At 38.7% G+C, this 20189-nt stretch overlaps 1 protein-coding gene across 5 annotated transcripts in view; it reads left to right on the top strand.

Moving 5' to 3' along the window:
* Positions 1-218: 218 nt before the first annotated feature.
* The window catches only part of USP15 (ubiquitin specific peptidase 15), a 136698-nt gene continuing 116727 nt past the window's right edge, over positions 219-20189 (top strand). For 2 of the 5 annotated variants that reach the window (XM_010841605.1, XM_010841604.1), the window contains exon 1: positions 219-652. In XM_010841605.1, the coding sequence (XP_010839907.1) occupies positions 564-652 (89 nt within the window). In that variant the 5' untranslated portion in view covers positions 219-563. The remainder of the gene's footprint in view (positions 653-20189) is intronic. The other 3 variants (XM_010841607.1, XR_825422.1, XR_825423.1) reach the window with 3 other exon arrangements.

Genomic DNA, 20189 nt, shown 5'->3' with positions numbered 1-20189 from the left:
AAAGAACCCAGAAGGGCACTGCGGCTAAGCGTTGGGTTTCGGGTTGCTAGGTTTGGTCCAATCTTCACCGAGTTTAGGTTCTGGGACTCGCAACGGAAAGACTTGAGTCACAGACCTGTTAAAATTTTCTGCCATATTTCAGCCGTCCCCACGCCCCCTCGCCCGCCCCGGCCTCAAGCGTGAGTGAATGCGCAAATAAGGGTTTTCAGGCGTCTGTGGGAAAGACGGAGGGGAAGGCAGAAGGCAGGATGGACAGGGCGGTGGCACCGCTCAAGTGAGACAGGATCCAGGCCCCACAGTCGAGAGTTAAAACCAGGCGTTCCCGGGTCGTAGGAGGCCGAGGCGAGCTGCTGGACGGGCAGGGGCCGATGCGAGGCAGCCGACCACGGCGGCGCACTCACTCCGCCCGGGGCCAACGCCGGTCCGGAGGCGCACCCCCCCACCCTTTCGTCTCTTTTGGTTTCGACCTGCCGACTGGGAGGGGCCGCGGGACGCCATTCCCACAATGCTCTGGGGCGTGCCGCCGCCGTCGCTGCCGCCTCCGCTACCGCTAGTGGAAGAAGATGGCGGAAGGCGGAGCGGCAGATCTGGACATCCAGCGTTCTGACATCGCGACGCTGCTCAAAACCTCGCTCCGGAAAGGGGACACCTGGTGAGGGAAAGAGGTTGAAGTGGCTGCGGTTGCCCGAGGGTGGTGGGGAACTCGGTGGGAACTGCTGGCTGGTGTCTCGCTGGTGACAGGTGCGGGCAGGTCCGGCGGCGGCCGCCTCAGGAAGCAGGATTTTGGCCGCTTCCGCAAGGTTGGGGCAAAGATTGGACCCGAAATGAGGGCCACAGTTCATGGCTCGTCGAGGCATGCTGAAAGGCTTGCGGGGAGCGGCGGCGGCGGCTCGTGCGGTTCTCCTCGTCCTTCTTCCTCTGGTTGTGCCGCTCCCACTTCAGGCCTTCCCGAACGATAGGTTACTCTCGTTCGGTATGAGTCTCTTAATGTTTGACAGGTCCTGGTCTCGCGGCTGATCACGATCTTACCCGCTTCACTTCTTTAGTCATTTCCTTTCCCTACATTGTCGGCATCCAAGTTCCCCTATTCTGATTCTCGTATTCTTCCGGGAGGCCGGCTGCAGGATGTTTGCGGTTCGTACTACACAGGTGGCATGTGTCAGGGCGCCACTTAAGAGAAAGGAACCTAGTTCCTAGTTCCTTGTCAAAAGGAGGGAGAGGAGTACTGAACCTTAGGCTTCTGAGTGGTACCACGTGGTCTTGTGCTTTAGTGGAGGCTTGATAGACGCCGGCAGCGTTTCTCTTAGAAGTGCAGCCCTTCCCTCTTACTGGAAGGATAACGTAGGCCTGCAAGAAGTAGATAAGTCCACTTGAAGCTTCAGTCACTTGCTAACATTCAAACTTATAAAATACCAAAGGATATACTTAAAATATCGAAGGAAGTATTTGTAGATTTTAATATTTGTGGGCCATATCAAGTGGTATTCAAAATAACTTAAGTATGTGAATATGTAACCGAAAGTGCTCTGTTTCATTAGGAAGGATCATGTGCCTCTTTATTATAATAAAAGTTATTTTCACTTTTCTATCGTCGTGTATAATATGCAGCATGTTTTTTCATTTCCTCATTATGGCTTAGTGGAAGGAGGGTAAGATTTAGACTCAAGTTAGGTTAGCCTTTCCACCACTTAGCTTGCAGTGTGACTTTGAGGAGAGTTAATTTAAATTGCATCTCAATGATTTCATCTACGAAATGGACAGAATGATTTCATTTAGGGGTTTATCCTGATTCAGTGAAATAGTGTACAAGATTTTCTGCCTTGAGATAACATTAAATTTTAGTTACCTTCTTATTACCACCATTTCTGTTAAAATGCTGTGGTATTAGAATCATTGTCAAGTAAGCTAGAATCATTGTCAAGTAAGCTAGAATCACTGTCAAGTAAGCTAGTAGATGGCAGACTTGGGACTTGAATTTAAATACTTTGGTCTAAGTCTTGGTACTTTTTCTTATTTTGTTAGGCTACACTGTAAGTTTTATATGATTAAAAATCCCTGAGAGTGTAAAAATATACTTGTTGGATTGCAGCAAAAAAATATGGTTTAATAATCATTTTTGCTCATAACGGAGTGTTCCTATGATGTTTATTATTGTGGGGAAATTGGATATTTCCTAGGACATTTTTGTTTACCTTTTCCTGTGAATTGTTAAAGGTGAAATCAATCTTTGCTTTTTCCTGTTAAAGAACATCTTAACATTCGTAATTTACCTTTCCTAATACCACCTTATACTAAGGTAAATGTGGATTTTCATGAAATACAAATCTACAATTTAATATATTTGTTGATGTTCAGTCATTAAGTTGTGTCTGACTCTTTGTGACCCCATGGACTGTAGTGCTGCAGGCTTCCCTGTCCTTTACTGTCTCCTTGAATTTGCTCTAACTCATGTTCATTGAGTTGGTGATGCTATTTAATTTAATATATAGATATTACTTATATGTATATTACTCCTTGTTAATGTTGTTGTGGTTTTGATATACTGAGTAATAATTGGTGGTGTTAACCATAAAGGATGATCAAAGCAGTATGGATATTGTGACCATTAAAGTTTAGCATTTTTATTTTTGACAAAGTTACTGTAAATCATTTTAAAGATTTGTTGATATTTATAAGAGTAAATACAGGAAGTTCATAAATTTGAGTCATTTTAGTGCTTCCATCTTAAAACTGAGGCTCAGACATTTAATTAACAGCAGAATGTGCAAATTTTTATCCTCACAATTGATTTCCCCTCTCATTTACAGGAAAAAAATGCAGGAAAAGATGGTACTGGGATGCTCCAGAAACTAATTTGGTTTATATGTGAGCCAGTTTACTTGGAATTAGCAAGTGAAACCTATCAAAAAAGGAATTAGCAAAAGTTTGATTCAGAATTTTAAGGAGAATAATTTGTTAAGTATGAATTTGATAATGTGTTCGTGAGTACAGAATTGGTAAAGATATTTAATGGTTTAGTTGTAGCTTGGGTTCATGTTTTTGGTACTCATTAAAACTTGTTACGGAGAAGGCAATGGCACCCCACTCCAGTACTCTTGCCTGGAAAATCCCATGGATGGAGGAGCCTGGAAGGCTGCAGTCCATGGGGTCGCTGAGGGTTGGACACGACTAAAGCGACTTAGCAGCAGCAAAACTTGTTAAACAGTTATTTCTCTTTTTAAAGTCTTTAAAAAGCCTTGGATTAGTCATTTATGGGTGTTTGGGCAAATTCTGCTTGTTTTTTAGTAGCTGAAATGGGCCATATGCAAATGGAACATTGTCTTGGCATATGTATATTACCATCTTGAAAAGACTGATTGGACTGTTAAGAAAAAATGATAGATTTACCATGAGTTTATTCTTGAAATTTTAATACTAACGTTTCATGTTATAGTCAAATACATTCAAATAAGTAAAGATCATTAATTAGGTTGTGAGCACTTTGCAGATAAGGACTGCCTCCTACTACTCTGGTAATTAATGCTAACACCTGGCCAAGGATACAGATTTGCTTCTATGTGGATACTAGAATTTCTGTTTATTTGTAAATAGTGGATGAGTTTTATCTGGAAACTAACTTTCTAGAGATGAAAATAAGCTACACGTGTCTGAGATGAGTAACAAACCTTATGATATGTTTGGTATTAAATTTTGTAGTGAGAAAAATGTCAAAATTGATGTAAAAGAGATACACTTCTTAAAAAGGTTGGGTATAAAAGTAACAGCTGTCTGTGTTAGAAGGCGTGATCTTTTATGCTGTTTCCTCATCTGTGTTTAGCTTCATGGAGAGATTCAGAAAACTATGAACAACACTATTAGAATTTAGAAAGTGTAGAAAAAGAGTAAAGGAACTAGAACTGTTTGGCCTAGGATGAATGAAAGACAACTTAATTTTTAGGTACATGGTAGTCTCTTCTAATAAGATAAAAGGAAAATTTGTTTAAAGTACATTGCATTAAGTATTATCAGGGATGGAAGAACCTATTGAAGGGAACGATAGTTAAATAAGTAAGTATAGAAATATACAAATACATGTTGTGGGTTATGTACTCTCTTAGGTGATTTCTTTTAAAATAGATTTATTGTAAGTAAATAGATAGATGATTTTAAGTCACCAAAATCACTGCTGTATTCCCTCATTATATTAAATGTTAGGTATCTACCAATCATTTCCACTAATTTTTATGTTCAAGTATGTTCAAAGCTTACTTTACAGATTAAATCTTGCATGTCATTTTTGTATAAACTCTAATAAAATTAGTAGATTTAAGGTAACTTTGAAGAGTAACTTTCATTTATAGTCATTTAAAAATGTACTCATATAGCCATGTGTGATGTTTTTGTCTCAAACTGCAGAGGAATTGGACCAATCAAGTTTTTTTGATAGAGGAGGCATTAATTTCCATTTTAGAGCTTTCCTTTCCTACTGTTTTACTTAGAAATCTTTATTTTATGTAGTCCTTTATGTTTTTGCAACTTTGATTCACACTAACAAAATAATCTTAAATCAGGCCATCAGTTAATAATGGAAATGGAAACTATTAATCAATATGAACTCCAAATTGTTTAGTGTGTGCTTGCCAAGAAGTTTTTATATTACTCTTACTGTTAGCTTTAGTTGTATCAAAGTGTTTACCTCTAAAATAGGATATATGTTATATCATTTGCATCAAATGAAACCAGAAAGCAAAACTTTTTTAGTGCTGGTCAATTGATGAACATAACAGAAGTAGGGACGTTAAAGCATATTTTTCACATTTTAATTGCTTAAAATTGAGAAAAGTAGCTTTTCCTTATTTAATCCTTTTCATAATTTTTAAAATCACTTGTAAGTTGTTAGTGAAGCCAAGATTTAATGTACCCCATTTGGCCAAGCATATCCAGAGCTTTAGCATCTACTTAGTGACATTCAGATTTTATTTTTTCCTAAATCATACCACCTTTTTTCATTAGCACATACAAAGTATTAAATAGATGTTTTAGAAAATAATTTCATAACTGTTACTAATCTTGCTTGGATGTAAGTATGATGAGAAAAGAATTGTCAGGCTATGACCTATGATATTACATTAAAAAGGCACTGTGCTAGGTGTTGCTGAATCACTTAGTCCCTCATTATTACTATTCTAGGGTACCAGAATGTGAATGTGTGCCAGTGCGCACTGGCCAGAATAGGAGTTTCCCCAGATAGGCTTGAAGAAGTGTTCACACAGTGATACATCTGAGATTTGGACCCAAGTAGTTTGGGGCTTTTAAATCAGGCCTTAAAGTTATTGTGCTACACTGCCTTTTAAATGGAGAAGGCGATGGCACCCCACTGCAGTACTCTTGCCTGGAAAATCCCATGGATGGAGGGGCCTGGTAGGCTGCAGTCCATGGGGTCGCAAAGAGTTGGACACGACTGAGCGACTTCACTTTCACTTTTCACTTTCCTACATTGGAGAAGCAAATGGCAACCCACTCCAGTGTTCTTGCTTGGAAAATCCCAGGGATGGGGAGCCTGGTGGGCTGCTGTCTATGGGGTCGCACAGAGTCGGACACAACTGAAGCGACTTAGTAGCAGCAGCAGCAGCAGCCTTTTAAAGATGCATTTTAAAGTGTTCCGCTGGTTTTTTTAAATGGACACTCTTTTCTCTTTAAATGGAATCTAATTTATATTTAGGAAGAGAATTCTACCATTTTATCCCACACTTGTTTCTTGTGACTGTTTAGTTTTGATATGATGGAAAATCTTATACTGCTTTTGGGAAAAAAAAATATGTTTAAGGATTAGTAGGTTATTAACTGAATATGTAGAACAAATATTATTTCAGTCCAAAAGTACATTTAAACAAAAGCAATTGGGCTCATGTATTGTTTAGATTTGGGATTTTGTTTATTAGTAATCATAAGCGATTGTTAGAAGCCATATGGCCCCCTTTACGTATAGTTTTACAGAAACAGCATATCGAGCAGATAGTAAGAGCTTGTAGTAAGAGTAGGATATTTTGTTTTAGTACTTTACCCATATTTTAAAAGTATAAATCACAAATAAATGTCTTTTTTTTTCCCATTAAGAATCCATAGAAATAGCCCAGAAAATGCAAATGTGAAAGTTTGATATTTTACGTTCCATGATTACCAACTTCTTGTGAATTTTCAAAGTCAAAGCACACTTAAGACAGTGAAAGGTACATAACCATATTGATACCTCTTTAACATCTGAAAACTGACAGTCCATGTAGTATCACTGCTGATAAAATGAGTTTTCCCGTATTATTAGTCATTAGATATATTTGTTTTATTACGTGATGTTCGGTCACTCAGTCGTGTCCAACTCTTTGTGACCCCATGGACTGCAGCACGCCAGGTTTTTGTGTCCTTCACCGTCTCCGGGATTTTGTTCAAACTCATGTCCATTAAGTTGGACAAGAGTTTAGAGTGATTTTTCTTTTCCTCACTGTGAGAATTAACTTCACTGAAAAACTATGATTATTGATAAAAGTGAATTGAAACCATCAGCTATATTGGCAGGGAGATAAAGGGAAAGTTGAGAATTACTGGTGAAGGTGTTTGTGCACATCTGGTTGGATTCTCAAAATAAGTGTATATTCGGTTCTTGTAGATGAGAAATCTGAGTTGAGAGAAATCAGTTGGTTTGCATGTGGTTCACAGGTAATAATACCACCACTAGTGAGCATGTATTGAATGCTTACTCTCTTCTAGCCACTATCCTAAATGCTTTATACTTGTGCAGCTATTAAAGCAAGAGTTTTGTTTACCTCATTTTATAGATGTTTGAGGGTTTAAGAGCTGGTTTTTAAAATATTACTTACATACCTGGTTTATAATGATTAAAATACTAAATCCTATTAGTATCTTTTTAGTATTAAAATGTTTTGTGGTGTCACTACTCAAGTGTAATTCAAACAGTATTTCATAAACCATTGAACTGTTTCTTCTTAGTCTCCATATAGAATTTGTCTGCAGTTGCTGGGTTTTTTTCCTCCCTGAGTAATGTCAGTTTGGTTTGTGCCTCTTATTTTCATTTCCTTAGTTACCACTGTAATTCACACTCTGTATCTTATATTTATTCCTTTGAAGTTGTTTTTTCAGATTCTTTCTCCATCTATTCTTTAGAAAGGGAAATGTAGTTCCGTTTAGCGTCACCATCCGTTGTACACAGAAGCCACTACCAAAGAAACGTAGAGTGAGACTGATTGGTAGTAAGTGACCTCAGTTTTGAATGCAGATTAAAGTGATGTATCTGAGGGAACGATCAAGAACAGCTCCTCAAAAAGAAAAAGCTCAGATTCTAATATAAGGCAGAAAACCTCTGTAGGGTTAACCTATATTTGGTTCTGCCTAGAATACTGCTCCTGCAGTAAGATTCCACTCGGTTTTCTTATAGTTCTCCAAAAAGAAAAGGAGGGTAGTGACTACTTTTTCTTCTTTACGAGGAGGAATACTAAGAATCCTGTCCCTTCCACTCTCCCTTTAGCTTTGAGAAGGTCCAGGTATTAGTGTGATAATTCCTCGTAATTCAGGAAAATGATTTAGCAGACGTGGCCTTAGAAAAGACTTTTTAGTGAAAGGCACCAAAGGCTCTCTCACAAGCAAGTCCAAAGTGTCTCTGAGACCAGGCTAATCTAAGTTTTAGAGAGCCAGTTTTTGCTTTTAAAACTGAAATATAGTTGATTTACAGTGTTGTGTTTCAGGTGTACAGCAAGGTGATTCAGATATAGATACATATTTTTTAGATTTTTCCATTAGAGGCTATTACAGGATATTGAATATGGGTCCTTATGCTATACAGTAGGTCCTTGTGGGTTATGTATTTTATATATAGTAGTGTGTATATTTTAATCCCAAACTCCTAATTAATCCCCCCATCTCCACTTTCCCCTTTGGTAACCAAAAGTTTATTTTCTGTGTCTATGAGTCTCTGTTTTGTAAATAAGTTCATTTGTATCATTTTTTTAAGATTCCACATAAAAGTAATATATGATATTTGTCTTTCTCTGTCTGACTTATTTCACTTAGCCAGTGAAATCAAAACTGGGGAGCATTAGAGAAAAAATTCTTTGCTTGAGTGAAAAGAGCATCACGTTCCTGTAGTAAAAAAAAGATTAAGGGTGATAATTACATTTATCATGTTGTACATTACCTCCCTAGTACTTATCTTCTAACTGTAAGTTTGTATCTTTTGACTGCCTTCTTACAAGTCCTCCTCCCCCATGCCCTTGCCTCTGGTAACCACAAATCTGATCTAATTTTTTATGAGTTTGGTTGGTTGGTTCTCCTATAACACTGTTACTTCCTGTTACAGAACATAGTGATTTGCTATTTCTATACATTTCAAAAGGATCACCAGGATAAGTCTAGTTACTATTTGTCACCATACGAAGGTATTACATGATAACTGATTCTATTTCCCACATTGTACATTTCCTGCTTGGGACTCATTTATTTTGCAACTGCAAGTTTGTGCCTCTTAATCTCACTTACCTACTTCTCTCCTCTGCCTACCTTGCTTTTCTCTAGCAACCACCTGTTTGTTTTCTGTATCTATGACTATTTCTGCTTTCTTATGTTTGTCTTTTAGATTCCATATATGTGTGAAATCATACATATTTATCTGTCTGACTTATTTCACTTAGCATAATATTCTCCATGGCCATTCATGTTGTTGCACCTGGCAAGATTTCATTCTTCTTTATGGCTGAGTAATACTCCATTGTGGGACTTCCCTGGTGACTCAGTGGTGAAGGAGAAGGAAATGACAACCCACTGCAGGAAACCCCATGGACAGAGGAGTCTGACCAGCTGTAGTCCATGGGGTTGCAAAAGAGTTGGGCATGACTTAGTGATTAAACAACAAAAACAATATTCCTTTGTAATATAATTAACGGTGCTGAATATTATATGTGAAAGTTGTTAGAGTAAATCCTAAGAATTCTCATCATTGTTGTTCAGTCACTCGGTTGTGTCTGACTCTTTGCCCACCCCATGGACTGTGGCACATTAGGCTTCCCTGTCCTTCACTGTCCCTTGGAGTTTGCTCAAACTCATGTCCATTGAATCTGTGATGCCATCCAACCATCTGATCCTCTCTTGTCTGCTTCTCCTCCCACCTTCAGTCTTTCTTAGCATCAGGGTCTTTTCTGAGTCGGCTCTTCTCCTCAGGTGGCCAAAGTATTGGAGCATCACTCCTTCCAGTGTATAGTCAGGATTGATTTCCTTTAGGATTGACTGGTGTGATCTCCTTGCTGTCCAAGGGACTCTCAAGAGTCTTCTCCAGCACCACAGTTCGAAAGCATCAATTCTTCACCACTCAGCTTTCTTTATGGTCCAACTCTCACATCAGTTCATGACTACTGGAAAAACCATAGCTTTAACTAGACAGACCTTTGTCGACAGAGTGATGTCTGCTTTTTAATACACTGTCTACATTTGTCACAACTTTTCTTCCAAGAAACAGACATGTTTTAATTTCACGGCTGCAGTCACCATACACAGTGATTTTGGAGTGCAAGAAAATAAAGTCTGTCACTGTTTCCATTTTATCCCCATCTATTTGCCATGAAGTGATGGGACCAGATGCCATGATCTTCATTTTTCAAATGTTGAATTTAAGCCAGATTTTTCAGTCTCCTCTTTCACCTTCATCAAGAGGCTCGTTAGTTCCTCTTAGCTTTCTTGCCATTAGGGTGGTGTCATCTGCATATCTGAGGTTATTGATATTTCTCCCGGCATTCTTGATTCCAGCTTGTGCTTCATCCAGCTGGCATTTCACATGATGTACTCTGCATTTAAGTTAAATAAGCAGTACACAGCCTTGACATACTCTTTTCCCAATTTGAACCAGTTTGCTGTTCTATGTACAGTTTTTTTTTTTTTAATTTTATTTTATTTTTAAACTTTACATAAGTGTATTAGTTTTGCCAAATATCAAAATGAATCCGCCACATGTATACATGTGTTCCCCATCCTGAACCCTCCTCCCTCCTCCCTCCCCATACCATGTCCAGTTCTAACTGTTGCTTCTTGACCTGCACACAGGTTACTCAGGAGGAAGGTAAGGTGGTCTGATATTCCCATCTCTTGAAGAATTTTCCATAGTTTGTTGTGATCCACACAGTCAAAGACTTTAGTGTAGTCAGTGAAGCAGGAGTAGATGTTTTTCTGGAATTCTGTTGCTTTTTCTGTGACCCAGTGGATGTTGGCAATTTGCTCTCTGGTTCTTTTGCCTTTTTTAAATCCAGCTTGTACATCTGGATGTTCTCATGCTATTGAAAGATTTTGAGCATTACTTTGCTAGCATATGAAATGAGTGCAGTTGTGTTGTAGTTTGAACATTCTTTGGCATTGCCCTTCTTTGGGATTGGAATAAAATCTGAACCTCTTCCAGTCCTGTGGCCACTGTTCTCCTCATAAGGAAATTTTTTTTCTATTTAATTTTGTATCTATATGAGCTAATGGGTGTTCAGTAAATTTATTGTGGTAATCATTTCATGATGTATGTAAGTCAAATCATTATGCTGTACACCTTAAACTTTTATAGTGCTGTATGTCAATTGTATCAATAAAACTAGAAGAAAGAAAAAAGAATGATAAGGGTTAAATGATCTAACCATAAGATCTCTTTAACCATAAGAGATCTGATAATTTGGCTTGCTTTATATTATTTAGCAATATGTCATAGCAACTTGATGAAGTTTAACAGTTTAATCAAGAGATTTATCTGTGATATAGATGGAAAATTTATTTTCTTAAATTTGAATGAATTTCAAGCTTTTCAAATCTCAGAAAAGGTATAGCGAAGTATTTATATGTACCATGCAGTTGTGGCTATGATTACAAATACTACCATTCATGTATGAGTCTGTATGAAATAAGTGATAGTGTTCTCTTTTACAGTTTCAGAAACTGGAGTACAGAGCTAAGTAAGTGCACATGGTGATGTGGTCAGTCAGTGGTGCAGCAGAGGTTCTGATCTAGGCAGTCACCTCTGAAACCCACATTTTAAAATGCACTGCCACTGCCTGCCTTTGAGTGATAGCCATACCCATTTTGTGGGAAACAGTTCTTTGAGGGATGAATACTTGAAAGTATTAGAATTAAGAAGTGGCAGTTTTGTCATATTAGTAAAATACCATGTTCATCTATTATCTATGAGGAAACTACAGAATTTTCTAGGTCTTTCTGGTTTAGTATTGTAGTCTTGGCAGTCTCATTTCTAACTAATATAGCTCTTTGATACAAGTATTGTTTCCTGAAGATTCTTTACTTATTCCTTCCTTATAGGAGTTTACACATCATTCATGTTATTTCCAGTACATTTTACTAAGTCTTGACTTTCACTTACTTCAAAACCAATCTTTGTAAAATTATTCCTAGTAATTCCATCCAGATTTATGGCCCTTTCACACTTCTGAAAAAAGATAATAGCTTTATTGTGTATAATTGACATATCATACTGTCTCTGGAGGAAAGGAGCATGGGCAGAGAAAAGAAATCGGTGAGTGGTATCACATATCACTTGATGTGTACAATTCACTGAATTTGGGTATATTCATAGAATTGTGCCACCATCACCACAATCAATTTTGAAATATTTTTATCAGCCCTAAAAGAAACCACATACCTATTAGCAGTTTCCCCCACCCCCTTTTCTACCCACATCCCGCTGTTCTTGGCAGCTACTGATCTACTTTCTTGTTCTATAAATTTGCCTTCTGGATATTTCATGTAAATAGAATCATATATGTGTGATTTTTATCTCTGGCTTCATTTACTTAACATAATGCTTTTTAGATTCATCCATTTTGTAGTGTATATCAGCACTTCATTTCTTTTTATTGCCACAAAATGTCCCATTGTATAGGGATGCCATATTCAGTTTATTCCTTCTTCAGTTGATGGACTTTTGACTTGTTCACACTTTTTGATTGTTATGAATAATCCTTCTATGAACACTTATATGCAAGTTTTAGTCTAGACATAAGTTTTCATTTCCCTTGGGTGCATATCTGGCAATGGAATTGCTGAGTCTCTGTGTTTATTTTTTGAGGAACTAATGGACTCTTTTCCAAAGCAGTGACGCCATTTTCCATTGCCACTAGTGATGTATAAGGGTCCAGTTTCTCTGCATTGTTGTGATACTTACCTGTCTTTTTGATTATAGCCATCTTGGGGGATGTGCAGTGGTATCTCATTGGAGGCTCAATTTGCATTTTCATAGTGGCAAATGTTGGTGCACATCTTTTCGTATATGCTTATTAGCCCTTTTGGCAAAAATGCCTGTCTACATTCTTTGCCCATTTTCTCACTTGGCAATTTTCTCTTCATTACTGAGTTTTAAGAGTTCTTCATATATATTCTAGATACAAAGCCCCTATCAGATAGATGATACGCAACATTTTCTCCACTTCTGTGTGTTTTCTTTTCAGTTTCACAATCTTACTTGGCCTCCTTCCTGAGTTCTTTGTCTTTTAGTTTAGATGTAAAAGAGGTCATAAAAATTAGTTCTTGCCAACTGATTAATTTAACGTGTAGAGCAAAAAATAGGTTGGAAATGCTTCAGACCTAAAAATTAAGATATAAAGGGATGATTAACCAAACCATTGGTTTATTTGAACAACTTAATAGCTTTCCTTGATTATGTTTTACTGAAGAGTTTTCATTTGTGGTACTTAAAAAAAATCAGTGAGGTATCTAGTTTTATAATGATTTAAAGTACTAGATACTATAAGTATCTCTTTTAGTATTAAAAAATGGCTTATGCTGTTGCAACTTAAATGTAATTGAAACAGTATTTTATTCAATGAGATGATTAGTTATAGAGTGAATTAATATCCAAAAGTGTTAATGCTGTTAATTCTACACACAACAGTTTTATACATGTTCTCAGAGTAAGTGTGCTACATTGAATTAGGCTGAAGTTTTTGTGTGTCTCCTCAGTTGCAAAATAGTGACTGTCTTATATCTACTTTGCAGAGAAAAAGGTAGGGTTTTTAAAAAAAATAAACATCATATATCAGTATTAAGCAATTAAGAAGGAACTGCTTATTTGAAAATTGTCAGCATAGACGTATACTAATCCAAAAAAGCAAAACAGAACCATGCATTCACTAGCCCTATGGTTTTCTGAATCCAGCTCTTGGGATTTCCCCATTTCCCTGTATTGCTTTTAAATGTCTTTGTATTTACGACTGTTCTGAATCATTCATTGGTCCCTTTATGTGTTCCTTAAATTTTCTTTTAGAGTGTACAGAGACACTAGCCAGCTTTTGAGGCTCCTACCTTTCTTCTCTACCACCTCCCCGCCGCCCCCCGCAAAAAAAAAAAACCCACAAATAACAGCGAAAAACCTACAACCTGGCCTTTTCAGTTCTTATAATAGCTTTTCTGCATTTGAGGGCTGTTTTAAAATGGACTCATTTTGAATTGATTTGTTTTGGGTCCTAAAATTGATCCTGCTTCTCTGTAGCCATTGAAAATTATTCTGTCCAGACCACATTACAAATTGTCTGTCTTGATACCAGTAGAACATTTAGCACCATACAGTTTAGGCCTTTTTGAAGTACTCATAACTTTATGTAAGTTTTGATTTATTAAACATTTCACTTGTATTTAAACCTCCCAACACTCCTGTGAGATACTCCCAGTGATCTTCATGAAATGTAAATCAGATTATATCTCTTCTAAAAATCTGTCAGTGGCTTTCCTTGCATTTAGGATAAAATCTTTGATTACCTTAAAGGTGCTGTAGTGTGGCCCCAGCCTCCCTTATCCAGCATCTCTTCTCCCTTTGTCATAAACTCCAACTGCGTTTAACTCTTCTAGTATACCTGAATCCCGAAGTTGTTCTGGGTCTAGCATGTGCTGTTCCTTCAATCTAGATAGCTTTTTATCTTATTCTTCATGAAATAACTCCTGTTCATACGCTAAGATATTATTTTTTCAAAAAGGATTTTGTTTATTCTAAATGTGTCTCAGTCACTGCATTGTGTCCAACTCTTTGCAACCCATGGACTCCAACCCACCAGTCTCCTCTGTCCATGGAATTTCCCAGACCAAAATACTGGGGTGGGTTGCCATTTCCTTCTCCAGGGGATTTTCCCGAAACAGGGATTGAACCTGCATCCCCTGCATTAGCAGGCGGATTCTTTACCACTGAGCTTCCTGGGAAGCCTTAGTTCTCTGTTAGTAAATGGCTTCCAAAGTACAGTTTAATACAGTAGAAAGAACACTAAACTTTAGAGTCTGAAAACTAGAGTGCATACTGAAAACAGGCCCTACACACTCAGTGTTGTATGACCTTGTTAAGGTACATAGTTGCTCTGAGTTTTGGTTTCCCCATCAGCTAAATTAAAAAAAGAGGGGAAAAAGTTACTCTAAAGATTAATTTGAAAACACTTTATACAAAAAACTTTACATAAATATAAATTAAAACATTTCTATTCTCTTGTTGTTGTTCAGTCACCCAGTTGTGTCTGACTCTTTGTGACCCCATGGACTGCAGCATGCCAGGACACTCTGTCCCTCACCATCTCTTGAAGTTGCCCAAGTTCACGTCCATTGCATTGGTGATGCCATCCAGCCATCTCATCTGACACTCTCTTCTGCCCTCAATCTTTCCCAGCATCAGGGACTTTTCCAGAGAGTCAGCTGTTCACATCAGATGACCAAATACTGGAGTTTCAGCTTCAGCATCGTAGTACTTCCAAGTATCCAGGGTTGATTTCCCTTAAGATTGACTGTTTGATCTCTTTGCTGTCCAATGGGCTCTCAAGAGCCTTCTCTGGCACCACAGTTCGAAGGCATCAATTCTTTGGCACTGCCTTCTTTACGGTCCAGCTCTCACAACTGTATGTGACCACTGGGAAAACCATAGCCTTGACTATACAGACCTGATTGGCAGAGTAATGTCTCTCCTTTTCAACACAGTCTAGGTTTGTCATAGCTTTCCTGCCAACAAGCAAACATCTTCTAATTTCATGGCTGCAGTCACCATCTGCAATGATTTTAGAGCCCAAGAAGGGGAATCTGTCACTACTTCCACCTTTTCCCCCTCTATTTACCATGAAGTAAATCAGGCTGGATGCCATGATCTTAGTTTTTTTAGTATTTCGTTTTAAGCCAGCTCTTTCTCTCTTTCACGCTCATCAAGAGGCTCTTTAGTTCCTCTTTGCTTTCTGCCACTAGAGTGGTATCATCCACATATCTGAGGATGTTGATGTTTCTCCCACCTATCTTGATTCCAGCTTGTCACTCATCCAGCCCAGCATTTCTCATGATGTGCTCAGTGTATAGATTAAACAAACAGGGTAACAGCAGACAGCCCTGTTGTATTCCTTTCTCAATCTTTAACCAATCAGTTGTTCCATACGGGGTTCTAACTGTTGCTTCTTGACCCTCATACAGGTTTCTCAGGAGACAGGTAAGATGGTCTGTTACATGACACTAAATTTTAATTTTAACAGTAGAGTGATTGATCATATTTGTGTTTTTAAAATGTCTGGCAGCAGAATGGAGGCTAAATTGGAAGCAAGCAAATTTAAAGCATTTACAAGTTGGGCAGCTGTTATAGTACTCTATGCCACTTAAGACTGATGAGGAGGGTGAGTTACAGAACTAAGATACTTTTCTGAGCATGAAGAAGAGAGGGATAGACTTGGTTGCTAGATGTTAAGGGGTCATGGAAGAATATAGGATAATTTGGTTTCTGGTTTGGGAAACTAAATTACTGATGACATTTATTAAAGAGATATTAGAGAAGGAGTACATTTGAGGATGTAAAGACAGTTGACAACTTGAAGTTGAAATTCTATAAAAAATCCAAGTTGACATGGATGAATAGAAATTGGAAATATTCAAGAACTTGAGGATTGGTCTTAGCATGCAGATTTTAGACTCCTGGTGAAGTTACAGTATCACTGAGACTATTGACTGTGAGAAAAGAGGAAATTGAAGAGCAGCTCTGTGACATTAATGTTTAGGTAGAAGTAGGGAATCTTGTAAAATAGCTAAATATATTTAGATATAGATATATTCCTGCCCTCCGGAAAGGTACAATCACTGAGATTATTTTTAAAAGCACTGATACAGTAACAAAATTATGAATCCTTTGTATTCAGTAGGGTGGCCATTGGTGACTTCACGAGGACCTTTTTGAGGGCCCATTGGGATAGCAAGATCTGTTGTGCTTTGGTGAAGAGTAAGTGAAGATTGAGGAAGGAGAAGCTTGGCTACAAGGACAAATCAGAAAAATGGGAGCAGATAGAAGAGGAAATGTGTATGTGAGTAGGGCAGTCATATGGGCAGAAGGGGGAAAAGAGTGGATGGATCTTCTTATATGCTAAGTTAAAAAAACAGAATAGATATGGGGGGAAAAAAAGATGGTAGTGGCTGTTTATAAGTTAAGTCTCCAAGGAGGCAGAAGGAAATTAGATCCAAAGAATAGGAACAAAAATTATTAGCCTTAGATTTAAGGAGAGTTATATACTCCACGGGTATATAAGGGAATCACTGATGATAAAGGTGTGGAATAAGAGAGTTAGAATGTTGGGACTTCTTTGAAAAGTAAGCAGCAAGGCTGTCTATTCAGCCTAATGGATTAGAGACTTAATGTTTTGAAAAGGTTTGAAATAGTTATTGGAAGTAGAGAAGGCTAAACTGGAGATATGCTGGAGGATTCTTGGTTGTTTTTAAAGGACTTGAAATCGATTGAAGACCATAGATACTTAATCTCTGAAATTTTCTTTAGTAATTTTGAACTCATAATATCATTATAGAAACATTTTCATATTGATATACTAGTGTTTGAGAATCATCAGTCAGTACAATTCAGTGGCTCAGTCGTGTCTGACTCTTTGCCACCCCATGGACTGTGGCACGCCAGGCCTCCCTGTCCATCACCAACTCCCAGAGCCTACTCAAACTCATGTCCATTGAGTCAGTGATGCCATCCAAGCATCTCATCCTCTGTCATCTCCTTCATCTCCCGGCTTCAGTTTTTCCCAGCATCAGGGTCTTTTCAAATGTCAGTTCTTCACATCAGGTGGCCAAAGTATTGGAGTTTTGGCTTCAACATCAGTTTTCCAATGAACACTCAGGACTGATCTCCTTTAGGACGGACTGGTTGGATCTCCTTGCAGTCCAAGGGACTCGCAAAAGTCTTCTTCAACACCACAGTTCAAAGGCATCAATTCTTCGGTGCTCAGCTTTCTTTACAGTCCAACTCTCACATTCATACATGACTACTGGGAAAACTATAACCTTGACTAGATGGACCTTTGTTGGAAAAGTAATGTCTCTGCTTTTTAATATGCTGTCAAGGTTGGTCATAACTTTCCTTCCAAGGAATAAGTATCTTTTAATTTCATGGCTGCAGTCACCATCTTCAGTGATTTTTGGAGCCCCCAAAAATAAAGTCTGCCACTGTTTTCACTGTTTCCCCACCTATTTCCCATGAAGTGATGGGACCAGATGCCATGATCTTAGTTTTCTTAATGTTGAGTTTTAAGCCAACTTTTTCACACTCTTTCTCTTTCATCAAGAGGCTCTTCAGTTCCTCTTCGCTTTCTGCCCTAAGGGTGGTGTCATCTGCATATGTGAGGTTATTGATATTTCTCCCGGCAATCTTGATTCCAGCTTGGGCTTCATCATTCAGCCCAGCGTTTCTCATGATGTACTGTCATAGAAGTTAAATAAGCAGGGTGACAATATACAGCCTTGATGTACTCCTTTCCCAATTTGGAACCAGTCTGTTGTTACATGTCCAATCCTAACTGTTGCTTCCTGACGTGCATACAGATTTCTCAAGAGGTGGGTCAGGTGGTCTGGTATTCCCATCTCTTTCAGAATTTTCTACAGTTTGTTGTGATCCACACAGTCAAAGACTTTGGCATAGTCAATAAAACAGAAATAGATGTTTTTCTGGAACTCTCTTGCTTTTTCGATGATCCAGTGTATATTGGCAATTTGATCTCCGGTTCCTCTCCCTTTTCTAAAACCAGCTTGAACATCTGGAAGTTCATGGTTCATGTATTGCTAAAGCCTGGCTTGGAGAATTTTGAGCATTACTTGTGTGTGAGATGAATGCAATTGTGCGGTAGTTTGAGCATTCCTCGGCATTGCCTTTCTTTGGGATTGGAACGAAAACAGGCCTTTTGGGTAGTGAGAAATGTGAGGCATCATCATTAAAGTCCTTTGTATTCCCTGGTGGCTCATCTGGTTAAAAAATCCACCTGCATGCGGGAGACCTGGGTTCAATCCCTGGGTTGGAAAGATCCCCTGGAGAAGGGAAATGCTACCCACTCCAGTATTCTGCCTGAGGAATTCCATGGACTGTATAGTCCATGCAGTCGCAAGGAGTTGGACACGACTGGACGATTTTCACTTTCACTTTTCACCTGAAACAGGAAATGATAGTGATTCAGCCACAGTCCAAAGCCTCACCCAAAAGCTGAAATGATCTTGAGCATATTTTGGTACGTTTACTTCATAGCTTTTTATATAGGAACACAGTCAGATGGCTCAATATTATTCAGAAATATTTCATCCTCAGTTTCATCTGTATGATACTAACTTTTTTGTGTAAGAAACTTAAATTTGTTTATCATAAAGAGGTTAATAATTACTCTGGGCTATCTAGGTGTTTGCATGTTAGTATTTAGTTGAACCTAGGATGGTTGCAGGAGAAGGCAATGGCACCCCACTCCAGTACTCTTGCCTGGAAAATCCCATGGACAGAGGAGCCTGGTAGGCTGCAGTCCATGAGGTCGCTAAGAGTCAGACACGACTGAGCGACTTCACTTTCACTTTTCCCTTTCATGCATTGGAGAAGGAAATGGCAACCCACTCCAGTGTCCTTGCTTGGAGAATCCCATGGACAGAGGAGCCTGGTGGGCTGCCGTCTATGGGGTCGCACAGAGTCAGACACGACTGAAGCGACTTAGCAGCAGCAGCAGCAGGATGGTTGCAAGTCTATAGTTTAATATTTGGTAAGTTTAATATTTGGTACTAAAGCTTGATCAGCTTAAAGTCAGTATATATGTCAGTTTTAGAATTTTTTGATTGTTTGGTTTACATATCTTCCCAGATAACAAGGGTAATAATCTGTATTTTTGTACTTTGTGCTTTTCTTTTCTTACGAGATGTCAACCAATCATTTTCACCTTTCTGGCTTAGTAGTTGCTCTAGTTAACAAAAGGAAATAATTTCTTGAAAATGAATGCATTACTATATATCAGATTCATAATTTGATCAATTTGGAAACAAGTCAGGTTTTTCTAAAGAAAATTCTTCAAGGTTTATGTAACTTTTTCTTAGAATCTAATGGTGATTGCAGCCATGAAATTAAGACGCTTACTCCTTGGAAGGAAAGTTATGACCAACCTAGATAGCGTATTCAAAAGCAGAGACATTACTTTGCCAACAAAGGTCCGTCTAGTCAAGGCTATGGTTTTTCCAGTAGTCACATATGGATGTGAGAGTTGGACTGTGAAGAAAGCTGAGCGCCAGAGAATTGATGCTTTTGAACTGTGGTGTTGGAGAAGACTCTTGAGAGTCCCTTGGACCGCAAGGAGGTCCAGCCAGTCCATTCTAAAGGAGATCAGTCCAGGGTGTTCATTGGAAGGACTGATGTTAAAGCTGAAACTCCAATACTTTGGCCACCTCATGCGAAGAGTTGACTCATTGGAAAAGACCCTGATGCTGGGAGGAATTGGGGGCTGGAGGAGGTGGGGATGACAGAGGATGAGATGGCTGGATGGTATCACCGACTCGATGGACATGAGTTTGAGTGAACTCTGGGAGTTGGTGATGGACAGGAAGGCCTGGCGTGCTTCGATTCATGGGGTCGCAAAGAGTCAGACACGACTGAGTGACTGAACTGAACTGAATGGAAATTAATCTGTTGGATTTGGAAGAGATTTGTCATCGTTCAGTCACTCAGTTGTGTCTGACTGTTGGCAACCCCATGGACTGCAGCATGCTAGGCTTCCCTGTCCTTCACCAACTTCTGGAGCTTGCTCAAACTCATGTCCAATAAGTTGGTGATGCCATCCAATCGTCTCGTCCTCTGTCATCCCCTTCTCCTGCCTCCAATCTTTCCCAGCATCAGGGTCTTTTCTTTTCAAAGAGATAGTATAAAATAAATATGA

Source organism: Bison bison, unplaced genomic scaffold (genome assembly GCF_000754665.1).
Source record: "Bison bison bison isolate TAMUID 2011002044 unplaced genomic scaffold, Bison_UMD1.0 scf7180017864163, whole genome shotgun sequence".
In the NCBI taxonomy this organism is placed as follows: Eukaryota; Metazoa; Chordata; class Mammalia; order Artiodactyla; family Bovidae; genus Bison; species Bison bison.
This window is presented reverse-complemented; position numbering and strand designations above follow the sequence as displayed.